The 15905-nt window shown below is 52.0% G+C and overlaps 5 protein-coding genes across 8 annotated transcripts; 3 read left to right on the forward strand and 2 right to left on the reverse strand.

The window, feature by feature from the left end:
- Positions 1 to 56: 56 nt before the first annotated feature.
- Positions 57 to 1937, reverse strand: PV05_02728 (uncharacterized protein). Its single transcript, XM_013463314.1, has one exon. It carries the CDS (start codon positions 1399 to 1401, stop codon positions 382 to 384), a length of 1020 nt encoding a protein of 339 aa, XP_013318768.1. The 5' UTR covers positions 1402 to 1937; the 3' UTR covers positions 57 to 381.
- A 350-nt stretch (positions 1938 to 2287) lies between these two features.
- On the reverse strand, positions 2288 to 3952 carry PV05_02729. 2 transcript variants are annotated; one of them, XM_013463315.1, is made up of 2 exons: positions 3459 to 3952; positions 2288 to 3384 (listed from the first exon to the last, which is right to left on the reverse strand). In XM_013463315.1, the coding sequence occupies exon 2, from the start codon at positions 3369 to 3371 to the stop codon at positions 2493 to 2495; it is 879 nt and encodes a 292-aa protein (XP_013318769.1). In that variant the 5' UTR covers positions 3372 to 3384; positions 3459 to 3952; the 3' UTR covers positions 2288 to 2492. The 2 variants fall into 2 exon arrangements, with proteins under 2 accessions (XP_013318769.1, XP_013318770.1); XM_013463316.1 differs by having other exon boundaries at positions 3437 to 3952.
- Positions 3953 to 4126: 174 nt separating this feature from the next.
- Positions 4127 to 6244, forward strand: PV05_02730 (uncharacterized protein). The gene has a single exon (XM_013463317.1). It carries the CDS (start codon positions 4199 to 4201, stop codon positions 5885 to 5887), a length of 1689 nt encoding a protein of 562 aa, XP_013318771.1. The 5' UTR covers positions 4127 to 4198; the 3' UTR covers positions 5888 to 6244.
- Positions 6245 to 8194: 1950 nt separating this feature from the next.
- PV05_02731 lies at positions 8195 to 11269 on the forward strand. Of its 2 annotated transcripts, XM_013463319.1 has the most exons (3): positions 8195 to 9116; positions 9189 to 9413; positions 9468 to 11269. In XM_013463319.1, the coding sequence occupies exons 1-3, from the start codon at positions 8757 to 8759 to the stop codon at positions 10698 to 10700; spliced, it is 1818 nt and encodes a 605-aa protein (XP_013318773.1). In that variant the 5' UTR covers positions 8195 to 8756; the 3' UTR covers positions 10701 to 11269. The 2 variants fall into 2 exon arrangements, with proteins under 2 accessions (XP_013318773.1, XP_013318772.1); XM_013463318.1 differs by having other exon boundaries at positions 8195 to 9413.
- Positions 11270 to 11520: 251 nt separating this feature from the next.
- On the forward strand, positions 11521 to 15855 carry PV05_02732. 2 transcript variants are annotated; one of them, XM_013463321.1, is made up of 4 exons: positions 11521 to 12013; positions 12073 to 15136; positions 15234 to 15347; positions 15405 to 15855. In XM_013463321.1, the coding sequence occupies exons 1-4, from the start codon at positions 11856 to 11858 to the stop codon at positions 15411 to 15413; spliced, it is 3345 nt and encodes a 1114-aa protein (XP_013318775.1). In that variant the 5' UTR covers positions 11521 to 11855; the 3' UTR covers positions 15414 to 15855. The 2 variants fall into 2 exon arrangements, with proteins under 2 accessions (XP_013318775.1, XP_013318774.1); XM_013463320.1 differs by having other exon boundaries at positions 12073 to 15347.
- Positions 15856 to 15905: the final 50 nt, after the last annotated feature.

Consider the following 15905-nt stretch of genomic DNA (forward strand, 5'->3'; position numbering starts at 1 on the left):
GTCCAGGATTAGTGCGAGGCTGAGCTTGACATGGCACATGTCAGGTACATGTAGTATTTACAGCGAGAGTAAAATCTAGAAGCGAGAACCAGGTCAGGAGCAGAAAGTAATCCATAGTCATGTCATTCATCAAAGCATATTCCGTAGCCATGATTGGCGACTGTGTCGGCTGGCGTCTGTCTAGCCTGTCAAAAAAAGCATAATACGAGTACAATGCCATTGGGGTATCTTTTGTACAATGCTGCCCGTGACCAAGTGGTCTCCTGTCATTTGCAAGCTCGTAAGAGTTGTAACGCATGCCAAAATTCATCTTCGCCTCCTGTGCGGTTTTGCTGCGTCTCCAGCACGCAGAGATGTCTGCCTCATTCGCTGCATTCCCGGTTATTCCTCGATAGGTTCCAAAGAAAAATCGGCTCTTCTTTCCGCTCCACAAACAGACCACCTCTTCCGCTCTTTGTTGCTTCTCAGGTTGTTTCCTCGAGGCTCCATTGAACTCCGTCTCTTTGACTCCATTGTATCACCATCGTCACCCTTTAGCTTGCCCACTTCTTCTTCAAGCAAGGCTGCCTCTTCGGCGTCGGGAGTGTCTTCGATGGTTTCAAGCGAACTGATGGACGGTGATCGTGACCGCAAAGATGTCGGAGTGCTCGGCATACTCGAGGCCGAGCTGAGTGAGTATGCCGGATAAGGTTCGTAGGCGAATTTCTGCTGAACGAACGATGGCGTGGGCGAGGTTCTTCCAGACAATGGACTTGTAGCTCTGGTGTACAGTGCGGGTGCACTTGCACTTTGATGTAGAGGAATATTAGGCCGTCGACGTGATCTTGGAAAGGTATTGGAAAATGAGGACATGGGCGAAGGCTGAGATAAGTCGACCTCGGCAGACAACTCGAGTTCGGCATGCTCAGGAATATTTGGCTCGATATTCAATCCACTCCACGACGGGTCTCGAGGGTAGGTGTCTTCAATTGCCGACCGTAGCGGGCTTCTCCTCCTTCCTGAATGTAATGGTGAAGATGGTCTCCTAGTGGGACCATATGGTGTAATGTATCGTCCTGAAGCATCAATTCCTGGCGAGGAATGGGCTCTCTGCATCGGTGGTGCGCTGACAATGGCGCCAACCGAAAGGGGTCTCATTCTCCTTGGAGGCGATGCGCCCCGGATTCGGGAAGGTGTAAGGCTTGGGGGGAAATAGTCGCAGCGGCTTGTCTCCGACGCGGCAGGAGGAGAGTAGACCATCGGAGGCGTAGAAGGAATCTCGTATTCTTCTTCGTTCGGAGGAGAAGGAGGTAACGCGACGTTCTCGGCAGAAATTGGAGGAGACGGTGCAGTGTCATAGGACGAGGAACGACCACCGGAGGGCGCGGAGGGCCTCAAGGGTAGGTCTGTCAGGGGCGACATGATTAACGAGCAGGTTGGTTCTGATGGTGAGTTTGTAGAATAGCAACAGAGTGTGAAAAGAATGCTGGCATAGTGTCGCAGACTGGTTTGCGAGAGGTGTTGTTGGTGAAACGTCGAATGTGGCCAGACGAAGGATCAAGTAGCATTCCTGCCACAGGAGGCCGGAGGCACAGCGGTTAGAGGGATTGTTTTGCCTTGAAACCAGCAACTCTCGAGGCGCTGATGTCCCCAAGGTCGCTGGTGAATGACTGTCGTAGGAGATTTCGTCGATACCGTGGAGCAGCCAGAGCAAACGAGAGAGAAAGGAGAGAAGAAGGGCCAAATTGTCTGGGGTGGAAGATGTAGTGGTGCTTCAAACAGATACAATGTGGTGATTGGTCAGTAATAAGCATCAATCCTGAACCGGAGTTAAAGATCTAGAGCTCGGGATTAGTCAGGCAACTTGCAAGGCAAATCCTGGATGCTGCACGTGATGCTGGCAAACATCTGAATTTCTCCTGCAAGAGATTTATTTTTCTTTTCTTGATCAAACGACACTGCAAATTTTTGCAAGTTCTCACTCTGAACCATACGCAACTTGGCCTTTTCATCTTCTGTATTCCCCTGGCTAATCACGCATTCCGAGCCTCCCGCGTCCACCGTGCACAGACGTCTCGCGGGATTTTGGCTTGTCCACTTTCTCTCTCACTCGCGTGGCCGTGCGTCCAATAAGCCGGACCCGGTGTCCCAATTGGTGAGTTCTAGATGCTCTATCTGACCTCCTGCGCCGAGATCTGGCCCTCCATTTCGCTACCACGTCTTCGGGACCGTTATTCCATGTGGCAGAGATAGTCCGAGTACAACACCTGCCCAGACTTGCGCAGTGATCCATGAAAAGCCTGGTCTGTCTGGAAGATGATGTGTACGGCGGTCGAGAACTTAACTCGAGATGCTACACCAAGAGACTTGTCTAAATATGCCTATTACTGCCCCTAAGAATCCTGGTTACCTGAGAATCTCATAATGGGCAGAGATTTCTTGGGAATTATCTATTTTCACTCCTTAAAGAATGTCCCAAGCTTTACCTGCAACGCTCACGCTGTTGCCAAATACTACGCAGCCCTCTTCGCGGTTGTCATGATAGCAACCCAGTCCCATTGGATCTCACCCTCGCCGTATTTGTCCACCATGTACTTCTCAATCACATTCTTTGCACGATCACGATACTTTTCCTTCTGTTCTTCTGTCCACTGCGTGTTGATAAGGAGCATGAACACCCCCTGAATCATCCCCATGAACTCCGTAACGTTTGTCAGAGAGCTTCTATGGTGCACCTTCTCAACTCGCACATCGACAAACCCTATGTCGGAGACAAAATCCTGAACCCATGGTGCTTCATCCCATTTTGCGCCGTCGGTGGAGGAGAAGGCCTTACGCAATTGATCGTCCGGAGGCATCGCAGGCAGTTCCGGATCACTCGCCATTGCTGCGCGCATGTCTGGCATCCAGCCAACCTTTTCCCATGAAGTCATGGCCAATGTACCGCCGGGCCGTAGCATGCGGTAGCACTCGGATAGACCTTTCTTGGAGTCTGAGAAAATCATGGGCCCAAAGTTGAGCAGGATATGCGTAAAGTGTGAGCTCGGCAGCTTGGTATCTATGCCATCCGATTTGGCTGTCTTCGCATTCTTCCAGCCATTGGTCTCGATACGCTTGGCTATGACCTTGAGCATGGCATCGGCGTTGTCGGCACATGTAAGCTCGAGGTTTTTCTTCGAATTAAGGCTGAGTGCGTCCATCAAGTGCTTGGAGACAATCCCGGTCCCGCAAGCTTCGTCAAGAATAACCAGTTCCTCGTTATCGGAGATGTTCTTCACCACGGTATCAACGAGAATCTTTGCGAAGTGACCCGTAAGTTTCTCCGCCGAAGCGTACATCTTCGCGAAGTTGTCATCATCGAACATTGATTTTGCTTGTTCCGCAGCAGCCATGGTTGCGTTCAGTCTGCGTGGTACGTAAGCTGGATGCTGGAATCTTGGGCAGATCTGCTGCAGACGTGGTAGGGCTTTTTGGCTTACGGTTCTCATGTAATGCAGAGGAGGAGTAAGAGGGCGTGAGTGGAAACAAAGCATTCAAGGCCCGAGGATCTGCTCGTACTCATATATGTGTATTTTGACTAGCGATGCTCCCGCTGCTTATTCCAAGTTCCAGCAAAGGTCCTCTCGGAGACATTCTATATGTCTCCGACGATCTTTGATCTTTGTGATTCTGGGAGGCCTTAGGCAGCTGTGCACTGCATAAGTTCGTGAAAACATTCTTACCTGGGACGTATGGTAAGCATGAATATAACGGCCCCGTATCGGAAACAATTCTCAGGCGACCTCGCCATCGCCATCGCCATCACAATTTTGGCAAGGAGCACGAACAGCACTCTCGTTCGTGGGTGTTAGCACTGGAGACTTTCCAGTCGTGATTATTCCGGAGACTGTGAGATTGTCTTGTGCTGGCAATTGGCGGTTAGCAGTACAGAATCTGAACCTTGTTAGTCCGTATGCCGGTACGGTGGCTCGCCTTTGAGTATTTGTCTGAGAGTGATTTGGCTTCCACAGGGAGTTCAGTGAAGAAACAACCAGCTGCTGCCTCGGCAAAGCTGCCCGCCGAACTCCCTTAGCTTTCTCCCCGCAAATTGATTCCCATGCTACTCGTATCTCGCTGTTGATATTGTTTACTGTGTACACATTGCTCAGCAAATCACATATGCCTATAGATTCGTTAGCGACCTCCAAGCACCAAAGTTCCAAGTTGAGCAACATGCCTGATGCCGATTCCAGTCCCCTCTCGATCTCCCTCGAAAGCAGGTAAGCCTGCTGCACGTCCGGATTTGTCGATCAGAAATGTCCCAAACAGACTGCCACAGCCAGTGAATACAAACCAGGCTCCAGCAAAGCTAGCACGAGAAAGCTCGAAAGCTCACTATGGCAATGGCACGCGAGAAAGCGACTCGCCGGAGACACCTGAGACTTCCAGGCCTACAAGTGCCGCAAGCAAGGCTTCCTCAATCGAGCCTCGTTCAAAGCTAGCCCGCTCAGCGTCCAAAAGGGTCCAACACAACGCGAATAGCAATGGCACGCGAGAGACTGCTGAGCAAGCGACGCGACCTGGAGTCTCTGCGGGTACGAGAGCGATAAGTAAGCAACCAACAACCCACTTCAGAAGTCACTCGACCACGACCACGACCAACAACTCCCGAAAAATCGGAGTCAAGGCTTCAACTTCTACCTCCGCGACACCAGCCTTAGGATTGGCCATCCCTCACTCAGCAGCTACGAATGCCACCGAGGCGGCATCAACCAGATCACTCTCTCGCACGCAGAGCAGCTCAATAGCCAGACCAAAGCCCGAAAGGGGCGGTCCGACTTCGGGTCACCCTCATATTTCAGGGCTGGCAAGGCCAAAAGCAAAGCCCGCGGTATCTACTACTGCGTCTGCATCTCGAAGCGCTACCCCATCTTCGGCATCGTCCACCACGCCGTCGTTCGCAAAGCCCGACTTCAACACGTACAAGCAGCACTTCAGTCCGAAAAAGGGACCAGTCATTCGGCACCATTCAACGGTTACAAAACCCGAGATACACCCTCCAAGCCTGCGTCAAGACATCATACCCGCCAATGGGTCTTCCGGAGACATTACCCGTCTTCGCGACGAACTCTTGCAACTAACCCTGCTTCATGACAAAGCTGCCTCGACACTCCGCAATTACCAAGACAGCGTCGATGTTCAAATAAGGGACGGCCGTGAAGATGTTGAAACGCGACTGACCACTTTGACCGCCCTGGAACGTGCCCTACAAATCAAAGTTAATGCATACGCACTTAAAGGGTGGCTAGAGGGTACAAGTGCAGGCGAGGGAAAGGGAGCTTCGTCATCAACTCCACGCCAGGCAGAGAGTGAGCACCCATGCGGGACGGTCAGCAAAACTCACGACGGGCTACTTATTTTGGCGCACGTTGCGAACGAGTTAACCAATGTGGTACGCGAAGATGGAGCCCTGGACAGTGTAACGGAGGAATTCGATCGATGGCGGTTATCTGCTATGTCCATGTCTGAAACTTCGAAGGGCGATGGCAATGAACCGGGAAACGAGGTCCATTTCTTAACACCGTTAGACCCATCATGGGCAGCTACGCTTTCATCAATCGAAAGCCGAGTGCAAGCCTGCAGGGACTTGCTAGCCGATCTTCTGGCGCCATTGACCGACGATGAGCTTGAATCTTGTATTGGCGTGTTGATCAAAAGGCTGTTCCAACTTGCGGAACAAGTATTGCAAGAGATCGGGATCTGCAGGGTCGTGGAAGGCCTGATCCTACAGCGGAAACAAGAATTGGTGTCGAAAGCACTTACAAAGGCTCTTTCCGTGGCCGACGCCGAGACGCTGCATGAGCGTTCTGTTGGCTTTGCGCGTGACCGGGAAAGGAAAGGTATTTGGGAGATTCTTGAGGACGATTGAAAGTACGACGTAGTCTAGGAAGAGCACATTCCGAGTCGACTTGCGGACTTTTCATCCTTGTTGACGCTTGTAATGGTAATGGTAATGCAAGTCACCCATATACTGTGCACAATAGTGCGAGCTTCTCGGCAGGAATTGCACTGTTGGGGCCGGAAACAGCGACCAGAGCTCCAGGCTCTCCTCGATAAGATTGCCACAGGGGGCAAGTCCTCCTGAGGAGTTGTAGCTGGAGACACAAAAGAACAAGTGTACTTCCCAGTCAACTGCCAACCATTGCTATTTTACAAAAGCATTAGTGATCATATGGAGAGTGGCCGGTGTGAGAGGGATGGAAGGTTGGGATAATGTAATTTTTACTTAGCGACGTTTGGCAATGGACATAAGCCGTAGGTAAATTCGGGCCTTTCCGCTTTTTCCGATGCCTTCAAATCTTGGAGAAGTGCAGGTAGGATCAGCTATGTATGTCAGCCTGTCCGGGTCTCATGCGGATTTGTGGATCTGAGTCAACAATAAAATTCTGGTAGTCGGCTGGTTGGATGACGAGGTGACATGCAGCCATCGGACGAGCTCCGTAGAGATAGGACTGGGTACATGTATCCCGTAAGGAACAGAACGTCAGCCGTTCGGGTATTGAGAGTCATCAACGTAGTTGTGTGGTGTGTGCTCATATGATGTCCAGGGAGGATGGCACATTAGCGTCTAGATTAATGATTAGCAAAATCGCAAATGCTTGACCCAGTGACGCAGGGCCACCTCGTATAGAAGGACACCCCATCAAGCTTGCGGAACGAACCATAACGAAACACTAACAGAGGCCGAGAGTTTGTCAGCAGCGTCAAGTCCTGTTATCAACACGCGACCCGGCTCCTTGTTTTTACCCGAAGCTCGTAAGTGGTGTGGAAATGCTGGAAACTCAAGGGCTCCCTCCAAAGTACGGTTTACTTGATGACCCTTGCCTGGAACTTGACTCTAGCATGGTCTTCGTTGTCAGTGCAGGGAAGAAGCTGTTCGGATCGCGGTGGAGTAGGCTCGTAGCTCTTCTGCCTGATACCGGCAGAGAGTAGCATTTCGCGTATTGTATACGCTCAAAATCAGCTCCTGGGAACTCGGCATAGACGCCTGCTCAGTAGCGTAATCAAATCCGCCAAGACATGCCACTCATGCTCATGCGGACCACGTGGAGTAAGTACCCGAGCTTAGCGAGGAACAACCAGAGTTGTCTGAAGGAGGGGACATCTGGAGAGAACAGGAGACATGCCGGCGGAAGGCGGGCATAACTGGGAAAGAAGGATGCATACTAGCAGAGGATTAGTGGATCGTAAGGTAAGGAGTCGAGTCTAAGGCGTACCAACGGCAGAAACTCAAGGCAGTTGAAGCTTCGGACACTTGCAGCGGCACCCGGAGCCATACAATTGGATGGATGTTGCAGTCGGCGATAGTGTGACAGTCTGTAACCAACAGCAAAAGCAGAGCATGGCAGAGGAGGTGGTGGTGGTGGTGGTGGTGGTGATACTTGGATCCAAAAATGGTGAAGGTGGGTGCAGGTGAGCGCAGGTGGGGTAGCATCCGGTAACCGACGATGACAGTCGCATTACATAATACCGACCACGCGGTAAGAGCGGGTCGGAGCTCACTGCCAAGCCCACTAGGCCGCCACCAGCTGCTGTGCCCACTTTGTTCTGCAGAACTGGTTGCCGGTGCGTTTTTGTGTCTATTGCCTTGCCTGTCTACGGTATGGATTGAATAATTCCACTGTCTTACTACAGTGTTACTACACCCACCTCAGTTCGGTTGGCTCGCATGTAAGGCCTCGACCCGTACATCCTGACTGCTCCATTCCAATCAGAATTGATGAAAGGAACAGTGATCTCTCGATCGTGTTCAATTTTTCTTACGCTGTCCGAACCAGGTACAGAACGCCATACTACTACTATGGTACGTATTCGCGAGTCGGCTTCTGCCGCACTATCTGCCGGAGCTCGAAACGACAACCCTGTCAGTCATAGCGCACCGTCCTTCCATATCATGCTCGAGATGTCGTTGTCACATCCCTCGATGGATTGAATGGCTTGTTAAATGAGGAGCATCGAACATCCTACATCCTACCTCGTACCAGAAAACACTTGAGGGGTTGGTTGAGGTGGTATACCGAGTACTGTGCACAGTAAAGAGATGGGATCCTTGCTTGCATACATATCTCACCCCAGCAGACACCTCGGAATGACGCAGGTGTGCATCGTCTACTCCGTACACCAGGCAAAAAGGCAAAAGGCGGATCGTCACGATGGAATCCACATTGAGGATGAGGCTGGCAATTGCAGCTTTTCTGGAACGGCAGTCTAAACCACATCCATCCAGCTCGTAATGCGCGACCTGCGACCTGCGACCTTCTGCTGACAATCTCATGCAACCCCCTCCCACCAGGGTTTGATTCGCTCCTTGCGCTTTTCTCGAATCCTGAATCTCTATTCCATCACTCCCCACCTACATTCCTTCTGCTGTCTACTCCGTATTTTGCTTCGGTTTCCGTCCTCTTGCGCCCAATCTACATTTGTGATGGTCCCTGGCACGGCCCCCGTTCTTCGCTGATCACCGGCAACCCTACAACACGCCAGACCAGCTTAGGTATGTTCTTGCACTGGTTCCGATCGCACCTCGCAAGCATGCAATCTACTTCGTCATTTGCATGCGCTTCAACTCTGCCATAAGTCACGGATCAGAGTCTCGACCAACCCCCTACCTCTGCCGCTGTCGCAGGCTGGCCACACCCGCACCTGCTGTCCGCCACTGACACCTAAATGTTGCCTTGGACAATTCACCAGCCCGAAAAACGGATTCGAAGCTGGTGGGCGCCTGATCGGAGGAGGTTATGGACCGTGGACCTCATAGCCCGAGCAATCTCGACCATGTGAGCCCACGCACTACAGGGCCTTATGGCCATGCACCTCTCTCTCGCATTACGAGTGCGCCAGAACCGAGACGTGCTCCAGAGCCTTTCCCTTCTTCCACCGATCGCATCCCACGAAAGCGCAGTTCGCCCATGGATCCAGCCTACGAGAAACCCCGACTAAATACCTCCTGGCCATCACCGAAGGTCCCTCAGCCTTTAGGTAGCTCTAGCCCACGTGGCCTCGTCGGCGAACCCCCAGACAAACGTGCGCGGTTAGAATGGGTGCCTAAGAGGGCGGGGACAGAGGGGCAAGGGTCGACGAGAAGGACAGACTACACAGTATGTGCTTCGGCTTCAAACAAATCTCTGGATGTGCTGGATGTGTCAAACTGACATGCGCTTTGCCGCCAGATGAGCCCTCCTAACTACCAGCCTGACCTTCTGCCACGACCACCACAACCACCGCCGCCTCCACATGCAAATCCTGGAACTCCGTCTCGGTCTACCATCGGATCCTGCGGGAATTGTTCAGAGGCGGAATCACTGCTTGCGGATTTGGTTACAAGTTTCATTGACTTGCAGTCTGAAATATTCCAGGTTCTGGGTCTTCCGTCAGATCAGCGGAACCCGGTAGAGGTAGGTCAGGCTTATAGTTGTTGCCCCGAATGGCATGCTGACATATCTCCCCAGTCAATCAGGCAGGATTTGACTAAGCTAGGACTAAGACAGTCTCTTGCATGGGCAGTCACCGAGGTTCGGCACACAATTCGCCTCGTTCACGAACATGGGACCAGTCGTCCGGGTTTACCCCCCTTGTCCGACGTGGTTTCGTCCCCATTTGTGCAACCCATACGACGACTGTCCGGACACAGCCAATCTTCTAGCGCCCCTTCTTCTATAAAGGATCACCGCCGCATACCTCTCCACCTGGAGCCTCCTCGGGGAGAAGACTACTCACGCAGGCCTATCGACCACACCGACCAAATGCCTCGACCGTTTGAACAGACTTTGCCCTCCATACTACAGGGTGAAGAGTTCAAGCACACGCAGCCTTACGAGCAATCCCTACCAGGGCTGACTGGTCAGTCGCCACATCCGTCGTCGACTTCGTCGATATTTACCTCAGCCCTATCTCCGTTCCAATCTCAACCCTCGAGCAAGACGCTCCCATCTCCACCAGGGGGCCATTACCCCCGAACAGCAAGTTCGGGATCAGTTCAATACTCGCCGACTACTAGCCAGTCCGCTCATAATAGCCATCTGCAAGATCTCCAACATCAGATATCGACCAAGACGTTAGCACTACAGACACTGCAACGGGAACACGACCAATTACTCTCGGCGTTTTCGAGGTCACAAATCCGATGTGCAGCTCTGGACAAGAAGTCCCAGGTGTCGGATCATGAGATCAACACTTTGAGTGAAGACAAGATTCGCCTTCAGCAACAGGTAGAAAGCCTGGAGGGTCAAGTGCAGGGCTTGATCAAAGCACGCGACGAAATCATTCAACAATCCACAGCAGACGGGACACAGTGGAGACAGATCATGGCCATGTCATCACAATTGCAGATCAAAGGCGCTGAAGACGCCAAGCGCTTTAAAGCGGAGAGAGATGCCTGGGGTGACGAACGTGCAGCGTTGCAGAAACGCATTGAAGAGCTGGAGTCCGGCAAGACGATCCTCCCCGAGGCACACAGGGTATCTGATTCCCCAACGCCAGTGGAAAAAGATTCAATTCTGAGTTCAGATTCGGTCGAGGTGCTTCGAGAAGAGGTGGTCAGATTGAGGCGCCGTTGCGTTGAATTGGAACTCAAGCTGCAGAACCTCGCTGGCGAAGCAGAACAGATCGATAATGCTATCAGCGCTATGGAGAACCTACGACGGACCCTTGCCGGAAGGAAACGGAGTTCGGACGAAACCTGAATGTGAGGCAAACACTATGTTAGATTAACGCGATGTGAATGGCTTTGTACAAGTCTTAACACCCCACACTCTCGTCTTGTGGATCGCCATGTCAATGCTACATGTTCAGGCTACCTGCAAGCTTACCATCAACATGTCTGTGGCATGCCGTCGCCGCTCACCACGCCGCTAGCCTTGTGAACCAAGGTATCTTAGGCACGGCCAATCAGCGGTATTGGTGGCTTGAGTAATCTTCAGCATCATGTAGGGCACCGGCGACGACTTTCGCCTTTGCAGGAAGAAGACGAACCAGACTCATTCGTGCAGGACATCGTTAGTAACAAGGCCAGGAAGGGGGAAAGGTCTCGGAACAGGATAGGGTTCCGTTCAGAGACTCTACATTGCGGCTGGCATGTACGGAATACAGCTGCAGAACCACTACTATTTTGGGGACGACAGGATCATGTAATAACACGACGGGTAGATGCTGGAAGTTTTCATTGCATCAACTATGTACATTGGCTGTAGCCTCGTCGGGCGAGATATTGGAGGCTATATGTGTGGCCAGCCTGAATGCATCAAAGCATCACTGTTGCTATATTACCATATGCTAGGAAGATGTAGTGTGAGAGAAACCATCATCGTCTTCAGTTGGAATGCACACTCTCCCAGCAGCATCCTTTTTCAAATTGAGGCAATCCAGTCCGCTACCTACCTAGGTACCTAAGGTATATGGTTCAAACACGTAGCATTTCATTGATTGGGAGTTGGCTCCATAACGGATGATGGCGGGGTGCGGGCAAACGAACCGCCCGCAGCACTTCTGTAACTACATCACCTCAGCATTTCATAACGACTTCATTTCCACAGTCATCAACCGTGTCCTTTTTCATGATACTTCGACTTCCGAATACTGGACGCCAGAGTCGGGACGCCAGAGTCGGGACTTTGCTTGCCACCCGTGCAGAGAATAGATCCTGTTGCCACACATGCGTCGAATCGGATAGAATCACATCTCCATCCGCGCCTCCCCGTCCCTCTCTTCACTGCCTCTACGACTACACAGTATCGCCGAATCTAACAACCTCCTTTGTCTATGCTGCTGATTGAGCATATCGCGACCAAATGATCTTTCACTCGTGAATACAACGCAACACTTACTCCGGCTAAATCACAATGGGAGACAATTTTGACGTAAGATTGTTAAAGCGCAGCGTTGGGGCGACGCGGAGGAACCGGTCCATCAAAACTCTCTACGGGGATAAGACCTGGGTTGATGATCTCGATATCGTCAACGAACTGGGAGCACATACCGGATGTGTCAATGCATTGAGGTACACTTGCATCATCAAGCCTTGCGCCCGTAACCTTCACCTTGCTGACTGTTCTGCAGTTGGTCTACCAGTGGTAATCTGCTAGCCTCGGGCTCCGATGATACCTACCTGAACATCTGGGGATACAACCCTGCGGGCGACTCTAAACCCTTTTCGCTAAACACGAGCGTGAGCACCGGTCATCATGCCAATATCTTTTCGGTCAAGTTCATGCCACACTCGAGCGATCGGACCGTGGTGACCTGCGCAGGAGACTCCGAGGTACGCGTGTTTGACTTGGAATATGCTGGCACAACGCAGAGTGGCTCGACTGATTCGGGCTTTTCTGCAAGCACAAGAAGTCGGAGGTTCAATAATTTCTTCCGGAATGCGCGCTGGCTAAGCGAAGGCAACACCAATGCTCGGGTATATCGAAGTCATGCGGATCGTGCCAAGAGGATTGTTACCGAGTCCAGCCCATACCTCTTCTTGACTTGTTCGGAGGATGGCGAGGTACGACAGTGGGACTTGAGACAGCCTTCCTCAGCATATCCTGCTCCTCGAGGAGGCCGCGGCTTTGGACGGTTTCGTGGCAGCACCGAGGCTGCGACCGGAGACACGCCACCACCACTGATCTCGTACAAGAAATATGCCTTAGACCTGAACACTATCTCTTGTGCAGCCAGCCAGCCACAGTACATTGCACTCGGCGGAGCTCATCTCCACTGTTTCCTACACGACAGACGCATGCTGGGTCGAGATCTCGATGCTGAGCAGGGTCGTTCCGCTGCTCGCAACCCCGTCGTCGGCACCTACGAAGATGAGTCCATGTCCGAGGCTACGAGATGCGTGAAAAGATTTGCACCGAACAATAAGCGCAAAATGGGCGTGAGCGACCATGGCCATATCACAGCCTGCAAAATTAGCGATGCCAACCCCAACGAGATGATTGCCTCGTGGTCTGGTGACTATGTCTACAGCTTCGATATCGTCAAGTCCCCGGATGCTAGAGAGGCTGATGCCAGAGCAGACAAAGCTTTTCAGGCTACATTGCTCCGCAATCGATCCGACCGTAAGAGGAAGAGAGCCAAGGGTAATGCGTCTTCTACCAGTCTGGCGCATGCCGCCAAACCGACTCGACGTCTACGAAGAGTTCCAGATTATCGATCCGAAGAGGGCCACACCGCTCTTCTGGCCAGATACAGTGATGGCGACTCAGAGCTGATTCCAATTCCATCAGGCGAGTCAGCACGAGCTGTCGAATCGGCTTCTCCCAATGATCTCCTCCTTTCGGAAGCCCAAAAATCTGCCGAGCGCGTGGCAAGATCACTAGTTCAACTCCGGAAGACCTTGTTTGACTTCTCTGCTGCATTTACCCAGGATACGGCTGCTGCCATGGAGAATGCCTCAGATCTGACTCCTCATACAGGCTCATTCACCACTGCCTTGGGTCAATGTGCGTCCCTGTTACCACAAATGGACGAGATAATTCGTACATGGTCTTATCCAGTCAACCCCAGTGAAGAAGATGTTACCCTACAAAATACTCTAAGAAGAAATCGGCAAGCAACTTGGCGTTTTGTCCAAGCAGCAGGCTGCCTTGCACGTAGTCTTGGTGGTCGTCTGCAGAGTCTCAATTCTGCCCCTGATATCCGACTCCTGCAATTCGACAAGATTAAACCTGCCGCACATGAAGGTAGGAGCATTAGCAGAGGCTTCCAATTTTGCTACGATTTCCTCAAAGCCATTCTTCTATGGTTGGATGGTGGACAAGAAGCTGTGCTGCAAGGATTCAAGAGACCCGCCCACATCAGCGCCGAGAGTCCTCGATTTCCGCTTGACAGCGATGACACTCTGCAGACCTTTGTGCCGAAGCTGGAGGCGTATCTTGCCGACCTTGCAGACGACAATGCCCCCATCGTGGACATCGACGCAAACCGTTTCGAGCGCGATGAAACCCGCGTCGTATTCCAGAGCCAGTCATCGGCTTTAAAAGCGTTCGTAAGAGTTCTCGGAGGCATTCGCCTTGAGTCCAGCCAAGGGATGTCCACGTCGGCTGATCCCACTGATCCTGGTAGTATTGTCCGAGTCATGGACAAAGGAGCTGCAGCAAGATTTTGGGGGTTGAAGGTAGGCCGTTCATTGCTCATGCGTGCTGGCGAAGGTATTACATTTGACTTTGTGAATCGGGCCTTTGGTGGGCTGAGATTTCACGTTCTTCCGGAAGCAGAAAGTGAAGAGCGGCCACAAGAGGACATCGATCCTGAAGAAAGGGAACGGATCGTGGAATCCCTAGACGTCATCACCAGCCTAGATATCCCGGCGCATCAACACCGGTCTGGTTCTTCCACGGAATCACCGCAGACTGCACGTGAGAATACCGAAGGGTCAAGTCGGTCCGATGTTGAAATGAGCACGCCTCCTACGGTCCACGTCGAGGATGCCGACGAAGATGATAACGAGCACGTAGACGAAGATGACGAAGACAACAACGAAAACGAGGACTCCGAACCCGACTCTGACAATGATGAGGACGACGAGGCTGACTTCGCTGAACTTTTTCATCGTCGTACCGGGTTTGGACGGTCCCATGAACGTGCTTTGGTCAACCTGCACGTCCCGTACTCTTCCCATACCAGAGTCTACAAAGGTCATTGCAACGCACGCACCGTCAAAGACGTCAATTACTACGGTCTGAATGACGAGTACGTTGTCAGCGGCTCGGATGATGGTAACTTCTTCATCTGGGATAGGAAAACATGCAAAATTCTCAACATCCTAGAAGGCGACGGCGAGGTGGTGAATGTGGTTCAAGGACATCCGTACGAACCTATGATAGCTGTCAGCGGCATTGACAGTACGGTGAAAATATTTGGCCCCGGGGCGGACAGCCGCGAACGATACAACGCACAGCGAGGCATCGACGTTGCAAACCCAGGTGGAGGCGTACATAGCTCGCTACGACTAGGACGCCAAAGAAGTTCTCGACGAATGCGACATGATGATGACGACGACGACGACGAGAGTGACATCGAGGAGGATAATGGGGGTCTTGAAAGCCGACGGGCGATGCATCGGGAGTATGAGATCACTAGCCAGAACGACGTTGAACGGAGACGGGGTGCAGGAGATACAATCGTCACGGTAGGTACCATAGAAGAGCTATTGGTCAGGGCATGGTTCAGGTCTAGCTTGAATCTGATTTGAGCGAATTGTTGCTGACATCCACGGTGTCATGCAGGAGGGAATGCTTGCTAGATTTGCCATGGCAATACAACGAGGCCAGATTGAAGCTATCGGCGATCAAGGCTTTGGTGGCCAAGGCGGGACCATTGTGGTTGACGACAATTGCGAGGTAAGATTGGGCCCGGGTTGGACTGCATTGTCTTGCATTGACTGATCACTTTGTCAGGTTATGTGATACTCGTCTTACATCAGCGCGCGATCGCGAACGCGAACCTAAATGGAGGGCTACTTTCTTCAAGGGTTGGAGTTCGCACAAAGGAGTTGGCCGCCAGAAGGAAATCCTCGGTTGCAGGAGCAATTCTAGGGAATACCCATGGGGAAGAGTTGTGGCAATTGATTGCGTCTGCTTGACCCAACTACTATGCACACTATTCCATTGCACAGACAGCGAGGGCATGCAGATATCCTGCCGAGAAGGGTACCTGTTGATTGAGAGCATCTGTCTGGTGCTCAGGATACTGGAGAACAGTTGAGCTGCCCATCATTGCCCCATTGTGCGATGGCGGTGATCTGGTAATGATAATAACCATCAACCATCAACCATCAGCCATCAGCCATCATGCTCTTGTATCCAAGTATTGCCAAAGCCAAAGCATACATAGACCAGTCGTGACCAGTTGACCAACCACGCAAGATAGATACCTTACCCAGCTGGGTGCCCAGTGCC

The sequence above is a fragment of the Exophiala xenobiotica genome (assembly GCF_000835505.1).
Source record: "Exophiala xenobiotica strain CBS 118157 unplaced genomic scaffold supercont1.2, whole genome shotgun sequence".
Classification (NCBI taxonomy): Eukaryota; Fungi; Ascomycota; class Eurotiomycetes; order Chaetothyriales; family Herpotrichiellaceae; genus Exophiala; species Exophiala xenobiotica.

Coding starts and splice junctions, on each gene's coding strand:
- PV05_02728 (XM_013463314.1), bottom strand. CDS start 1,401: ATGTCGCCCCTGACAGACCTACCCTTGAGGCCCTCCGCGCCCTCCGGT.
- PV05_02729 (XM_013463315.1), bottom strand. CDS start 3,371: ATGGCTGCTGCGGAACAAGCAAAATCAATGTTCGATGATGACAACTTC.
- PV05_02730 (XM_013463317.1), top strand. CDS start 4,199: ATGCCGATTCCAGTCCCCTCTCGATCTCCCTCGAAAGCAGGTAAGCCT.
- PV05_02731 (XM_013463319.1), top strand. CDS start 8,757: ATGGACCGTGGACCTCATAGCCCGAGCAATCTCGACCATGTGAGCCCA. Junction 9,117..9,188: donor CGAGAAGGACAGACTACACA/GTATGTGCTTCG, acceptor CTTTGCCGCCAG/ATGAGCCCTCCTAACTACCA. Junction 9,414..9,467: donor ATCAGCGGAACCCGGTAGAG/GTAGGTCAGGCT, acceptor ATATCTCCCCAG/TCAATCAGGCAGGATTTGAC.
- PV05_02732 (XM_013463321.1), top strand. CDS start 11,856: ATGGGAGACAATTTTGACGTAAGATTGTTAAAGCGCAGCGTTGGGGCG. Junction 12,014..12,072: donor GGATGTGTCAATGCATTGAG/GTACACTTGCAT, acceptor ACTGTTCTGCAG/TTGGTCTACCAGTGGTAATC. Junction 15,137..15,233: donor CAGGAGATACAATCGTCACG/GTAGGTACCATA, acceptor GGTGTCATGCAG/GAGGGAATGCTTGCTAGATT.